At 43.2% G+C, this 15055-nt stretch overlaps 1 protein-coding gene across 5 annotated transcripts in view; it reads right to left on the bottom strand.

Moving 5' to 3' along the window:
• The window catches only part of LOC121290931 (1-phosphatidylinositol 4,5-bisphosphate phosphodiesterase beta-1), an 802698-nt gene that overhangs the window by 301646 nt on the left and 485997 nt on the right, over positions 1-15055 (bottom strand). For all 5 annotated transcript variants that reach the window (XR_005945906.1, XR_005945910.1, XM_041211986.1 and 2 more), the window contains one exon: positions 8288-8367. Coding sequence is in view for 3 of the 5 variants with exons in the window: in XM_041211986.1 (XP_041067920.1) it covers positions 8288-8367 (80 nt within the window). In the remaining 2 variants the exon portion in view is untranslated. The remainder of the gene's footprint in view (positions 1-8287; positions 8368-15055) is intronic.

Here is a 15055-nt window from a genome sequence, read left to right as displayed (position 1 = left end):
CATATCTCCCCTCATTCTTCTACTCTCCAAGGAATAAAGTCCTAACCTGTTTAATCTTTCCCTGTAACGTAACTCCCGGCAACATCCTAGTAAATCTTCTCTGCACTCTCTCAATCTTACTGATATCCTTCCTGTAGTTAAGTGACCAGAACTGCACACAATACTCCAAAGTTGGCCTCACCAATGTCTTATACAACCTCACCATAACATCCTAACTCCTATACTCAATACTTTGATTTATGAAAGCCAGTATGCCAAAAGCTTTCTTTACAACCTTGTCTACCTGTGACGCCACTTTCAGGGAACTATGTATCTGAACTCCCAGATCCCTTTGTTCCTCCACACTCCTCAGTGCCCCACCATTTAGTGTGTATGTCCTACCTTGGTTTGACCTTCCAAAATGTAACACCTCATACTTTTCCGCATTAGATTCCATCAGCCATTTTCTGGCCATTTTTCCAGTTGGCCCAGATCTCTCTGCAAGCTTTGAAAGCCTTCCTCGCTGTCCACAACGCCTCCAATCTTAGTGTCATCAGCAAACTTGCTGATCCAATTCACCACATTATCATCCAAATCATTGATATAGACAACAAACAACAATGGTCCCAGCACAGATCCCTGAAGCACACCACTAGTCACAGACCTCCAGTCTGAGAAGCAATCATCCACTACCACTCTCTGTCTTCTCCCACACAGCCAATTTCGAATCCAGTTTACAACCTCTCCATGGATACCAAGTGTCTGAACCTTCTGAACTAACATTCCATGTGGGACCTTGTCAAAGGCCTTACTAAAGTCCATGTAGACAACGTCCACAGCCTTTCCTTCATCTACTTTCTTGGTAACCTCCTCGAAAAACTCTACAAGGTTCGTTAAACACAATCTACCACACACAAAGCCATGCTGACTATCCTTAATCAGCCCTTGGCTGTCCAAATAATTATATATCCAATCTCTCAGAACACCTTCCAATAATTTACCTACTACTGATGTCAGGCTCACTGGCCTGTAATTACCTGGTTTACTTTTGGAGCCTTTTTTAAACAACGGAACAATATGAGCTACCCTCCAATCTTCCGGCACCTCACCCGTGGCTAAGGACGTTTTAAATATTTCTGCCAGGGCCCCTGCAATTTCTACACTAGTCTCCCTCAAGGTCCGAGGGAATATCATGTCAGGCCCGGGGGATTTATCTACCTTTATTCGCTGTAAGGCAGCAAGCACCTCCTCCTCTTTAATTTCTATATGTTCCATGAAACTACTGCTTGTTTCCCTTCCTTCCTTATACCCTATGCCAGTTTCCTGAGTAAATACTGATGCAAAAAAACTGTTTAAGATCTCCCCCATCTCGTGAGGCTCCACACATAGATGACCACTCTGATCTTCAAGGGGACTAATTGAGTCCCTTACTATCCTTTTACTCTTAATATACTTGTAGAAACCCTTCAGGTTTACCTTCACATTATCTGCCAAAGCAACCTCATGTCTTCTTTTTGCCTTCCTGATTTCCTTTTTTAGTACTTTCTTACATTTTCTATACTTTACAAGTAACTCATTTGCTTCTTGTTGCCTATACCTGCTCTACACCTCTCTCTTCTTCTTAACCAGATCACCAATATCCCTTGAAAACCAAGGTTCCCTATGCCTGTTAACTTTGCCTTAAATCCTGACAGGAACATGCAAACTCTGCACTCTCAAAATTTCACCTTTGAATGCCTTCCACTTACTGAACACATCCTTGCCAGAAAACAACTTATGCCAATCCACTCTTCCTAGATCCTTTCTCATTTCCACAAAAATTGGCCTTTCTCCAACTTAGAATCTCAACTCGAGGACCAGACCTATCCTTATCCATAATTAACTTAAAACTAATGACATTGTGGTCACTGGACCCAAAATGTTTACCTACACATACTTCTGTCACCTGACCTGTCTGGTTCCCTAATAGGAGATCAAGTATTGCATCCTCTCTCATTGGTACCTATATATATTGATTTAGAAAACTTTCCTGAACACATTTGACAAACTCCAAGCCATCCAGCCCTTTTACAGTATGGGAATCCCAGGCAATATGTGGAAAGTTAAAATCTCCTACTATCACAACTTTCTGTTTCTTACATTGGTCTGCTTTCACTCTACAGATTTGCTCCTCCAATTCTCTCTGACTATTGGGCAGTCTATAATACAACCCTCTGTGGTCACATCTTTCCCATTCATCAGCTCCACCCATATGGCCTCTGTAGACGAGCCCTCTGGGCTGTCCTGCTTATGTACAGCTGTGATATTTTCCCTGACTAGTAATGCCACTCCTCCCCCTTTCATCCCTCCCCCTCTATCACATCTGAAACAATGGAACCCCGGAACATTGAGCTGCCAGTCCTGCCCCACCTGCAACCAAGTCTCACTAATAGCAATAATGTCGTAACCCCTAGTGTCAATCCACACCCTAAGCTCATCTGCCTTTCCGACAATACTCTTTGCATTGAAATAGATGCACCTGAGAACATTTCTATCACGTACGGACCCTTGATTTCTGTTTATACATGCATTCCTCGCTTGACCTTTATCCTCCTCCACCTCACTATCTGCTCTAACACTCTGGTTCCCCTCCCCCTGCAAATCTAGTTTAAACGCCCCGGAGCAGCACTAGCAAACCTACCCACAAGAATGTTAGTCCCCCTCCAGTTCAGGTGCAAACCATCCCGTCGGAACAGGTCCCACCTTCCCTGGAACAGAGCCCAATTGTCAAGAAACATGAAGCCCTCCCTCCTGCACCACATATTTAGCTGCATTATCCTCCTATTTCTAGCCTCACTAGCACATGACACGGTTAGCACTCCTGAGATCGTAACCCTGGAGGCCCTGTCCTTCAACTTAGCACCTAACTCTCTAAACTCTCTTTGCAGGACCTCCTCCTCCTTCCTATCCACGTCATTGGTCCCTACATGGACCACGACATCTGGCTGCTCACCCTCCCTCCTGAGAATACTGAGAACTTGATCTGAGATATCACAGACCCTGACACCAGGGAGGCAACAGACCATTCAGGATTCTCGATCTCTTCCACAGAACCTCCTATCTGTCCTCCTAACTACTGAATCCCCTATCGCTACTGCTCTCCTCTTTTCCCTCCCTCCTTTCTGAGCTGAGGGTCCAGCCTCGGTGCCAGAGACGCGACCACCACAACTTGCCCCTGGTAGGTCGTCCCCACCAACAGTATCCAAAACGGTATACCTATTGTTGATGGGAACGGCCACAGGGGTGCTCTGCTCTTTCTGTCTATTCCCCTTCCCTCTCCTGACATTCACCTAGCTGCCTGCCTCCTGACTTTTAGGGGTGACTGTCTCCCTGAAACTCCTTTTATTCTATTCTTTTACCCTATATGCACACACAGATCATATTGTGAAAATGTATCGAGCACAACCCAATATGCAGAGTATTAAATTGGTGGAGTTCAGGGAAATTCTGTTAGTATAAGGCCAGCTTTCTCTAAAACTGGGAAATTAGCTTATTTTATTCATCAACAATGGCACACAAGAACTTCAAACTGATGAATAAAATAAGCTGATTTCCCAGTTTTATAGAAAGCTGGCCTTATACTAACAGAATTTCCCTGAACTCCACCAATTTAATACTCTACATATTGAGTTGTGCTCGATACATTTTCACAATATGATCTGTGTGTGCATATAGGGTAACTGGGTTGGGAATATTTGGGGGGCAATATGGGTTCATTTGTACTTGCCCTTGTTCATATTTTGATAAACTTGAACACATTGCCCCTTTAAAATGCCATAGGCAGAAACATGTCTGCAATGAGAAGAAAGGCTGTAATGGCAGCTAATAGCAAAGCAGGAATCTGAAATTACTTCCCGGGCAATTTAGTGCAGGGGCAATGGAGAAGAAAGAAAGACTTTAACTAATATAGTGCCTTTCATGCCTTAGGACATCCCAAAGAGCTTTACAGACAATGAAATACTTTTGAAGTGTAGTTGCTTGTGTAATGTAGGAAACAGAAAGCATTGTGGTTAGCCAACTACCTGATCTCTATTGGCCCTCTCTCTTAATCCCTTCTGTCTTTCCCAATCTTTATTTTGCTTTCAGTACATGATTTAGATCAAACTTATGGTCGCTGCTCTAGACTCCATAGGGCTCAGTGACGATTCTTCAATCTGATTGACTAAAGAACTCACAGGTACCACAAGTCCCTTGTAGAGGGCACCATGCTGTATCAGACACTGGATTAGAGCAAATTGCCCACTCAATTGCAAGAACCTGGTGGAGTGAATGATGAGCACTGTCCCTTTGTTGCTGACTACAAAACCCAGGCCAATATTTTAATATTTTAAGTATGGTAATATGCCCAATAACTTTACAATTCCTGTCCCCCAAGTACATAGGATATATTCAGTGCCTTGTGTATGCGTCTCATAATGTGATTTGTGCAGATTTCCAATTATAATGGGTTCAGCATTTCCATAACAGTGCATCGAGGCCTGTGTGTGAAATAAACCTTGTGTCATATTGTGAGTTTGCATGATGTCCCCAATGCCCTTTTCAGATAAAAATGTGGCACATAAGACTGCAACAGCGATAGTTATGGCAGCAAGAATTATTTATTTGTATACTTAAGCCACGTAGCATGCAGGAGCTGATTGTGGGTTGCATGGGAATAGATAACGGCAGCATTTGTGCGACATATTTACTCCAAGGTTAAGGAGAAACTACAGAACTAGCTGCTGCAATGATCCAGAAGGTGACTGGAGCATTCGAGACATTTAGAATACTGTACGGCAGTAATTAGCTCACAAAAATAAATGGGAACTAATTTCTGGGAAAATATGCTCCAAGTTGGAGTTCTATTAAGGGCATAGCCGGTTAATTTTGGAGTGAAATCATTATCAATTCAATGGTGCCATATATGAAGCGAGATGACTAAAATATGACTTAAGTACTGAATCTACAATCACTGTTTGCACACACACAGCAGTCACACAAACACAAAGAGATTCAGTGAGATAAAACTCATAATATTTTCATTCCAGTTACTTTTATTGCAAATTATAATCAAATATTATCACAGCAGTCCATAACAGGGCTAATTATATCTGTCAATGTCAATCGCCATGCGTGTTGTCAAGAATAAATTTATTAATCAGAGTCTAGCACCTCTGATGGGATTGCAGTATCAAATCAGCAATTTAAACCATTGCTTCAAAGCCACAGTTGCAACACAGCTGTTGTAGGTATGGCTACTAAGGATTAGGTAAAAGCGGGATGGCTAAAGCTCTCCCAAACTATGCAGAGAAGGGGTAAATTCTTTTTTACTCACGTTGCATATCCAATGTGTGTGCATTATAGGTGGCAGATATTACATAAACCAAGACACAAACTGATATTATTTTCTAGCTCTGATCAGAAGAGTTGTCATTTAGTTGTGTTGTGAATGTCTGGTTCATGGTTCATGTGTTTTAGTATATAACTTTTAGCTTTAAGAATTAAAGTTTTAACTGCAGAAAATGGAATAAATGCAATGTAAATAGACTGGGAGGTTATCACACTTAGAAGGTCAGAATAGAAGAAATAGAGCAATTAAACAGCAGATGGGGAAACTGAAACAATGCATGACCTCACTGAAAACTGAAAATGGAAACTGAGAAGCTTAAAAATGCAAGGAAACTGATGCTAAAGAAATGAAAGCTGAACCTGAGATTTGGAATGCAAAACTGTTGGGCAAACTGAAATTGTGTGAGGCTATATAAAAGGACACAAAGCCACCCAAGCTCAAGTGTTGAAGCTTGGAACTAACGTGTGTAGATTTCAGCTCAGTGAGAGAAGACAGCCAAAGTAAATGCACTGTAACAGGGTAAAAAAAAGCGAACTTCATCATTCACCAAGTGGAATGCAACTGAGGCTTAATCTCAGTTTGAATTTTGAGAGTGTTAAGAAGCTGGAAGATTGCTTAGTTTGAAACTAGTGGAAGCATCTACAGTGGTCCTCATGAAGTCTTGTGGCAAAGAAAGTAACCAACAGATTAGCCTGGAAGTACTGGAAAAATACCAGAACGAGAGACTGAGGCATCCACAGTCAAGGGATTGTAAATGCAAGCTTTACCTCTGAGAATAGTTGGAGCTCAGGAGAATTGCTCAGGAGGACTGTGACATCACTATGGGTGGTGCTGACAGAAGTAAAGAGTGGAGTGTCTTATAAGAGAATTCTTGGGGGAAGTAAGAAGTAAATCTATGAGTCTAGCATATGTGGGTGTAAGCCACAGTGTTAACTTAATCATATTTGCTTTGTTTAATATGTTCTATACACAATGTGTTTTGGTTAAAGAAAGATGAAATCATGTGGTATAGTTCTATTGGTTAAAACAAGCTGTTTGGGTTTCTCTTTAAATGTTAACAATCTCATCCAGATCATAACAGTTATAAGGTTTAACAATGGACAATGTACTTCAGACTTTGGTCATGGCCAGCTCAGAAGAAAGACAAAATCAGTTAAATTTACAGGACCCCCACAACCCCAGGCTTACTGTGTTTTGTTTGCATTACCTGGCACCTTCCCTGCTTCCCTATAAATATTGGATCCAATATGGGTAATTTCCCATCTAATGGGCACATTCTTCATTCTAAAGAGAAAGAACTTTATAAAGCTTTGAACTGATTCAAATATGCACATCTTGATAAGTTGGACAATATTTGGTGTGTCCTAACTACCTTATCTTCGTCAAGAGCAATGAATCATGCTTTCAGTTACAAACCCTGACTTTAACATGGCTGCAATAAGATTTATGCTGCTTATTTGTTGTCTCATATTATTTGGTTGTGGCTTGGAAGCAAAGATTTATTCTGAAATCCTGTTTTAGTTTATGTTGTGGTATAATATTTATCATTTTTGGATGCAGTAGACATCTCCATTAAGTCATGCATCGTTTGACAGCAACCGTTTAATGTGCAATCATAATTTGAACAGTCAGCCACTTCAGGGCTTGGCAACAAGCAAAGCAAAGATATAATCAAGTAAAAAGTTCCTTATTTGCTGTCAGGTCGCTGTAAATACATGACAAGTCTCTTAACGTGGTTGTTTATGCTCCAATGCCATGCTACCTTTTCATCTCTCTAAGTCCCAATCAAACTATAGTTTAATGCCTTGTTTTGAAATCACTTAATGTCCAATATGCTCTGGAGCAATTTTTATTGACAGTTTGCTCCCAGTTATTCCATGTATGCCAATAGCTTTACATTTGTGAAAATGCTTGACTGCTTCAAGGCTAAAACAGTATCAATCACAATGTGACCTTTCATACAATGGAACACATGAACCAGTTCTACTCAATTTCTGGAGGCAAGACTGAACTCAACCTAAATACAACGTTACCAAAAGCAGGGCAAACAGAGGCCTGAACAACTTGAGCCTTGTTGGTGTTGGCATTAATGCACGAACAACAGATGTATTGAGGGTGGCTACAAGACTGGAGGGTAGATCAACTGGGACAAAACCACCTTTAAAAGTGCTCCATCACTGCCATCCTTCCCCAAGATAAGCTTTACCCTGCACAGCACCACTGCCGTAAAGCTTACCACCTCTGGCATATATTTTGTGTCTGTTAGAATTGCCACATCTGTCATTTTGAAACATTTTCACCAAATGTCCAAATCTCCTAAGATAAAAGCAGAAAATGTTGGAAAAACTCAGCTGGTCTGGCAGCATCTGCGGAGAGAGAAACGGAGTTAACGTTTCGAGTCCAACATGACTCTTGGAGTCGAAACGTTAACTCTGTTTCTCTCTCCAAAGAGGCTGCCCGACCAGCTGAGTTTTCCCAGCACTTCCTATTTTTACTTCAGATGTCCAGCATCTGCAGTAGTTTGCTTTCATTAAAGTGTCCACGTTTCCTAGATCCCCAAAATATTCCAGTAACCGTATTTAATTTAGGTCCCATTGTACTGATCATAAAGCCCAAACACAGTAAAAGACAAGGAAGCTAGGTAGTCACTCATCTAAAACATGTGATAGCAAACTAACAGCAGTGGAAGTCAATGAAGATAAAGATGAGGGGAGATGTAAAGGGGCTGCCGACACGCTATTGTTCATTTAACAATGTCAGGCAAAGCCAAAACCTACAACATTGAATTTAAGCGGTGAGAAAGATTGACCTAACCCGAGGGTATTGATTCCATTTTGGGAATAAAGGTACAAAATCTTTACATTTATGACATTTTCAGCATTTTAGAAACTGTTGAAACCAGTGAAAGAAAAGCAAAAACAGCCCAGTGACCAGACTTACACTTTGTGCAATAAAGTGTCCCTTGACCTGTTCTGTGCCAGCAGGTTAGTTGCCAGGCTGAATAGTGCATCAGTCCATTCCTGGAAAGACAAACAGAGGAATATATTTTCAAAGTGCTAGTAGTTCTTATGCCAACTTTAGAAGACTTGAAATTACCACACCTTTCTGCCACTTGCACTGCATTATATAGGCCGGGGCGTGATATCTGGTAAATGCAAAGGTAATGCATAAATTTTTGATATGGCGTACAGGGTTTATATAACACTGGACGCATCAAACAAATACACATGGGCATGAAAAGCTGATTCTGACACGCTTGAGTTGTGCACAAGTGCTGTAATGAACTGGCTGGGCCAAATGGCCAACTTCTGTGCTGTATATTCTATGTTCAGCTAACTTAATTCAATTGCACTTCTATAAGTTTTACATTGGGCACTGGGGAAACAATGACAATTGCGGTACTATTGTATCAAGTCTATCTTTATGTGACATATTAGTGGTCAAGGGCAAACAAAAGGTAATCAGGAGGAAAGTAAACTGATAACAGCAAGATCAAATATTAGGAGGAATGCAGCAAAAGAGAGGAGCAACCTATTAAAGTTCATATACAAGAATGCTTGGGGTGTTACTAACAAGACAGTGGATTTCAAGGCATGTACAAGTGTGGAATACAACACGATTGGGACTTGAGACAAGGTTAACCCCAGCGATGGAGATAAATAGAACACACAAGCGTTGCATGTGTTCGGGGAGGCCATCAAAGAAGGTGGGTTGGATCTTTCAGTTTATTACACCTTGGACAGAGTTGTCTCAGGTTTGCACTCAGTGCGGTAGTGAGTGGGTAAAACGATGTTTCACCCGCCGGCCGCAAAAGCGGCTTCTCATGCGGTGTTGTCCCAAACTTGCTGCATTACTTATGCATTCCCGGGATGCACACCGTTTTCATAACAGGCAGGCTCCAATTCGCCCGCCACGCTGTCACCTTGCCGCTTCATCACATCGGGCGCCATGTTTAAAGTGCTTCCAACCCAGGACTGCCGCAAGTAAGACATGGCCCCGAAAGGCAAGAAGATTGTAGCCCCCAGGTTTAGTGGTGCGTCCCTCGAGCGCCTTTTGGATGTTGTGGAGGCCTGCCATGATGTCCTCTGACCCCGCTCTGGGCGCAGGAGGGGCAGCAACATTACCACTTCGGCCTGGTAGACGATGGCAGTGGTGATCAGTGCTGCACAGAGGAGGCTAGCCATCCAATGCAGATGGAGGATGAATGATCTCATCCAAGCCCCTAGGGTGAGGCAACCATCTCATCACTCTAAACTCATACACTCAAGCCCATCACACATTCACTGGCATCTCACTCACTGCCAGCTCAAGGGACATCACCACTCACTCTCTCACACACACCCTCGCATGTCCATCTGGCCTCATCTCCTCTAAAAACTGCCTCCTCAGCCCTCACCATCTTTTAGTCACTTGCACAGATCAACTTGTGCCCCCACACACACCCTGGGATATCCCCTTCCACAGTACAGCCCTCGCCCTGCAGCCTCTTCCCTTGCCTGAGGCCACTTCCCCCCTTTCCCAAGCAAGACCCTAGCCCTGCAGCCATACAAAGCCACCTGGCCGAACGGCTGGTCTGGTAGGTAGAGACCTGCCCATGAGAACTCCCTAAAAGTGATGTGGCACTGTCTGTGAGGCCTGGGGCTGATGACTGCAAGTGCTGCCCGAAGCAAGGTGGGTAAACAAACCTCGAAGTCCCGAGTGAAGTGCAGCTTGCCAAGTGCACGTCGCTCATGTGCGGTTGTGAAAAACGTCGGCAAGAGTGTGTGGATGATCCAGCGTGTGGGAATGGGTCCGGTAGACTAGCCTTATAATGATTACAGATGGATTACAATGAGGTTGCCGATGTCTGATGGCGGGAAACGCGGCCAGCCATGGGCGAGCTGTCCGGACGACTGCAAACTGGTTTCATGATGTCGTGATACTGATTTTTCGCGTTCTTGACATATTGTCCGTTCGTGCCGGCGAGCAAACCCAATGCCAGCAGGCACAGACATTTCCACCCAGCTTAAATAGGAAACAGGGACCGGTTAAATAGCAATAGTGATATTAACATGAGACAACAGGAGGTATAATGAGAAATGAAAGACATTTTTAAGACATTGAATGTGTGAATAGCTGAGATAGCGATGAAGGAATGAAGGAAGTGCCAAAAACATAGGCTAAGTGGAGCATGGTCCAGTCGCAAGGTGCCAGAGAAATGAAAAAGCAGTTTTAAACCAAGGGTGCTCCAACAGAAGGTCCCCACCCAGGCCTTAAATTTTGCCTCCTTCAAAGTCTCTCACATTTAAATCATCTTATTTCCCATTATAACATTGTGCTGAAGAGTAAATGGAGGTTATGAATCTGTGAAAGTCAATATTTAAACCAGGGAGCTGAAGTGTGTCTGGAAGGAAAATAAGGCACTGTTGCATGTTACCATTCATATTGATATAACCTGAACTATTTAACTCTCTCCAGCTTCCCACTAAAGCATTTTACAGATGCGTGTGTGCACGAGTGCGTGTCTCCCTCTCCTTCACTTTTGTTCTGCTTCTTCTTATATCTTCAGTCTTCTTTCTGTTCATCAGTAATATTGTCCAGTCCTGTAGAAGGCTCCACACATGAAGTGTTTACTTATCAGTTTTCACCCAGATACTGACGGCCTGCTGAATGTTTGCAGCATTTTTGCTTTGATTCAAATACCATGAGAAAGGACATTGTCTCTCTGAGTTTAATGGCCTTTCTAAAGCTTAATTAACTCAAAGCAAATGTGTAATCAGTCATTTTCTCTCTCCAATTAGAACAGACATGCAGCCTATCTATTTAAAAACAAAGCTACGTTTTGTGTGAATGAAGTTTTGGTCACTTGTAAATCTTCCCCTCTCTTGCACTACCTCAGAAGTCTGACTGAGACCAAGAAATGTCCCTGGGAGGTATCATGGTCTTCAATCCAAGTTATATCAATTTTAGATTTATTTTCCAACCAGTTTTCTCCCTTCATCTCTTGAAGTGGCTGACTGTAGGAGCATCAACATCCTAGAGATTATCTCTAGAACTGGACCAGTCATATAAATACCGTGGCTACAAGAGCAGGTCAGAAACTGGGAATCCTGCGTCGGGTAGCTCACCTCCTTACTCCCCAAAGTCTGTCCACAAGGCACAAGTCAGGAGTGTAATGGAATATTCTCCACTTGCCTGGATGAGTGCAGCTCCAACAACACTCAAAAGCAGTTCATTTGATAGGCCCCATTCACCACATTAAACATTCACTCCCTCCACCACAGAATCACAGTGGCAGCAGGGTGTGCCATGTACAAGATGCACTGTAGCAACTCACCAATGGTCCTTCAACAACACCTTTGAAACCTGTGACCTCTATCACTCTAGAAGGACAAGAGCAGCAGATGCACGGGAAAACTACCACCTGCAAGTTCCCCTCCAAGACACACACCATCCTGACTTGGAACTCCATTCCTTCACTGTCGCTGGGTCAAAATTGGAACTCCCTTCCCAGCAGCACTGTTGGTGTACCTAGGTGGACTGCAGTGGTTCAAGAAGGCGACTCCGCACCACCTCCTAAGGGCAGTTAGGGATGGGCAACGAAGGTTGGCATTGGTAGTGATGCCCACAACATCCATGGAAGAATTTTAAAAAATCACATCTTGGCTCAGTGCTGCACTTGAACAACATTTTCATATTTTCCAGCAGGGGTCACTGGAACGCTGGGTTATATTTTTTGCTTTCAGTGAAAGTTCTGAGGCTGGTATGAACTTCCCAGCTGTAGATCCAGTCAAGATCAGGTAAGCCAGATTAAACCTGGGAGGCTGTCTGACACACCATCTATACCAATGGTGCATTCGTGAACTGCGCCAGCCGTTGGGAAAATTGGTGCCTCTCCCAGGTTTTAAAAGTGTACTTTACTAGCTCCCTCAGTGACACAGTTGGTAAATCTGCAACTCGCAGAGAGCAACATGACCACAGATTCCCACCACCCTCTGGGTGAAAAAATTCTTCCTCACATCCCCTCTAAACCTCCTGCCCCTTACCTTAAATCTATGCTCCCTGGTTATTGATCCTTCCACCAAGGGGAAAAGTTCTTTCCTGTCTACCCTATCTATGCCCCTCATAATCTTATACGCCTCAATCATGTCTCCCCCACAATCTCCTCTGCTCCAGGGAAAATAACCCCAGTCTATCCAATCTTTCCTCATAACTAAAACTCTCCAGCCCAGGCAACATTCTGGTAAATCTCCTCTGCACTCTCTCTAGTGCAATCACATCCTTCCTATAATGTGGATTCCAGAACTGCAAGCAATACTCTAGCTGTGACCTAACCAGCATTTTATACAGTTCCAGCATAACCTCCCTGCTCTTATATTCTATGCCTCGGCAAATAAAGTCAAGTATCCCATATGCCTTCTTAACCACGTTATCTACCTGTTCCGCTACCTTAAGGGATGTTGGTGGCCATAGCTCTCGCTGCTCACCTTGGAACCATTTCAGACCTCCCCTCCCCACAAATTTACAAAATTATGCCAGGGTGTGCGGCAGAAAGGGAATCGGACTCAAGCACTTCCCTATCAGCATGTCTCTTTGGAGAGAAAAAGAACCAAGATGTTTAACATTACAGATTATTAATTTATAATATGAAAAGGGGAGTGCGTTGAACAAAAATTATTTCTCTTAAACACCTCATCCCTTTTTAGCAGTATCATCATGAGCCATAATGGTGATATATCTGTTTATTCCTCAGTAGTCTCTAGGACAGGAGGAGTAGGTGGTTTTATGCAGATCACAATTCTATTGGTTCTTAGTTCCCAGATGAAGTACTTATCCAAAGCCCCTAACATCAAAGTGATTCACTGTGGGGGCGTCCCCCTAAATTCACCAAAATACCTGAATTGTAACCAATTAGTTGGTCCGTCACTCTGTAAATATTGTACACCGCTGCCATTTTCAAAGTCTCATCATCAGGTGGTGGGCTGTAGGAAACTTAGGCCCTGATATTTATAGGAAGGCAGATTTAGAAGCTGACCAGCTGGTGGGTGAGAAAGCCTACGGTGCCGCAGTCGGGACCACTAATGTTGGTTCCTAGAGAGGCTCGGGGATCGGTGATGTGGTGCGCTGCAGCAAGGAGGGAGACAGGGTGTGGGACTGTGTGGGGGGACAGGAGCGGGGAGAGATTGATGTGAGGGAGGGAAAGATTGAAGAGAAGGAGGAGAGATCACAGCGTGTTTCCTTGAGGTTTCCTGGGGTGTGGGTCAGCGGGGGTGGGGAAGGAGAGGTGGGGGAAAGAGAGGGGGAGCAAGGTGCACTCCTGCTTCACTTGACCCATAAGCAGTGCTGGAAAAACAACAACAAGCTGCAATATCTGCACCTCCCGTCTCCCTTTAGCTGCTAAGTTTCCTGAACATTGGGAAACACGGTGTGCTGCTATTAAATTCAAATTGGCAAAAGAATCTGAGGCAAGTAGCTTGACCTAAATATTAGAATGACAGAGCTACGTTTCCATAGCTGGTTACTCAGGCGCTCCCAAATCTGTTGCAGTTAGACAGGCTAGGGTTGGATTTCACATTATTACCAATTTAACACTCTCCAATACCACCCTGCCCATCTCCCAAGCCCACAACCAAACATACCCATACCTCTCTCGCTCTTTGTGTTTAGACTATTTTTCAAAATGTGCAGGAAATAAGCAGCTTTGCAGAGGTTGTGCAGCTCTACAATCTTTATTCAGCTTTTGAGGGCGCAAATAGCTCACGAACATTGATGGGTTTCCTCAATCCTCAATGCTCTACTGTAGAGGAAGTCGATAGATTCATGGCGGCCAAGATTTTAAACATTCCTGGTTCTTTTAAGGGGGTGAGTGAAACAGCTATTAAAAACACCACTGCTTTGGTGAAGTGGGTGAGGCAAATGACTTTATAATGATGTTCCATTAGTGCCAATCTACCCAGTTGGCATACGATGTTCTATTCCAGAAAGCCAGTTGATGAAGGATGCAACTGGAGCTAACTTTTTCAAGAGTTTATTTACACAGCTACAGATTATAAGCAAGCACCTGCTAACCCAGAAACCACAGTTCATGCCAATGTCCATTCATAGGGAGGTTTAATGCTTACTACCTACCTCCAACTAAACATAATTAACACACAATTAACATAAGAGGCTTTATAATGGAAATGCATTAACCAATTCTCATTAATCCAGTAAACAGAGAGAGAGAGATAGATAGATAGATAGATAGTCTTGTGCTATGAACCTACCCATCCAATCCCTCATAGTTTAGTGAGAAGAAGTTGTTGTGTTGTTGAATCCACCCATTCCCTGGTAATGCCAATGATTCATCTGTTCAATGTAGCAATTTGTTGTATTCCCACCTCTGTATCAGAAGGTTCTGGGTTCAAGTCCCACTCCCAAGATTTGTGCACATAATCTCGACTCACACTTCTGTGCAGCACTGTTGGAGATGCTGTCTTCTGGATGAGACTTTAAACCAATGATTTATTTTCCCTCAGGTGGATTTAAAATACGCGCACAAGAACAGGGGAGCCCTTCCCGTTGTCCCAGCCAATAGCTACTTATGAACCCAAAAGCTAAAAACAGATGATTGTGAGGAGCATAGCAGCAGGCTTCAAGAAGACATAGACAGACTGGTGAAATGGGCAGATGCATGGCAGATGCAGTTTAACACAGAATAGTGTGAAGTGATGCATTTTGCGAGGAAAA

Source organism: Carcharodon carcharias, chromosome 2 (genome assembly GCF_017639515.1).
Source record: "Carcharodon carcharias isolate sCarCar2 chromosome 2, sCarCar2.pri, whole genome shotgun sequence".
NCBI lineage: Eukaryota > Metazoa > Chordata > Chondrichthyes > Lamniformes > Lamnidae > Carcharodon > Carcharodon carcharias.
The sequence above is the reverse complement of the archived record's forward strand: the minus strand, read 5'-3'. Positions and strand labels throughout refer to the sequence as shown.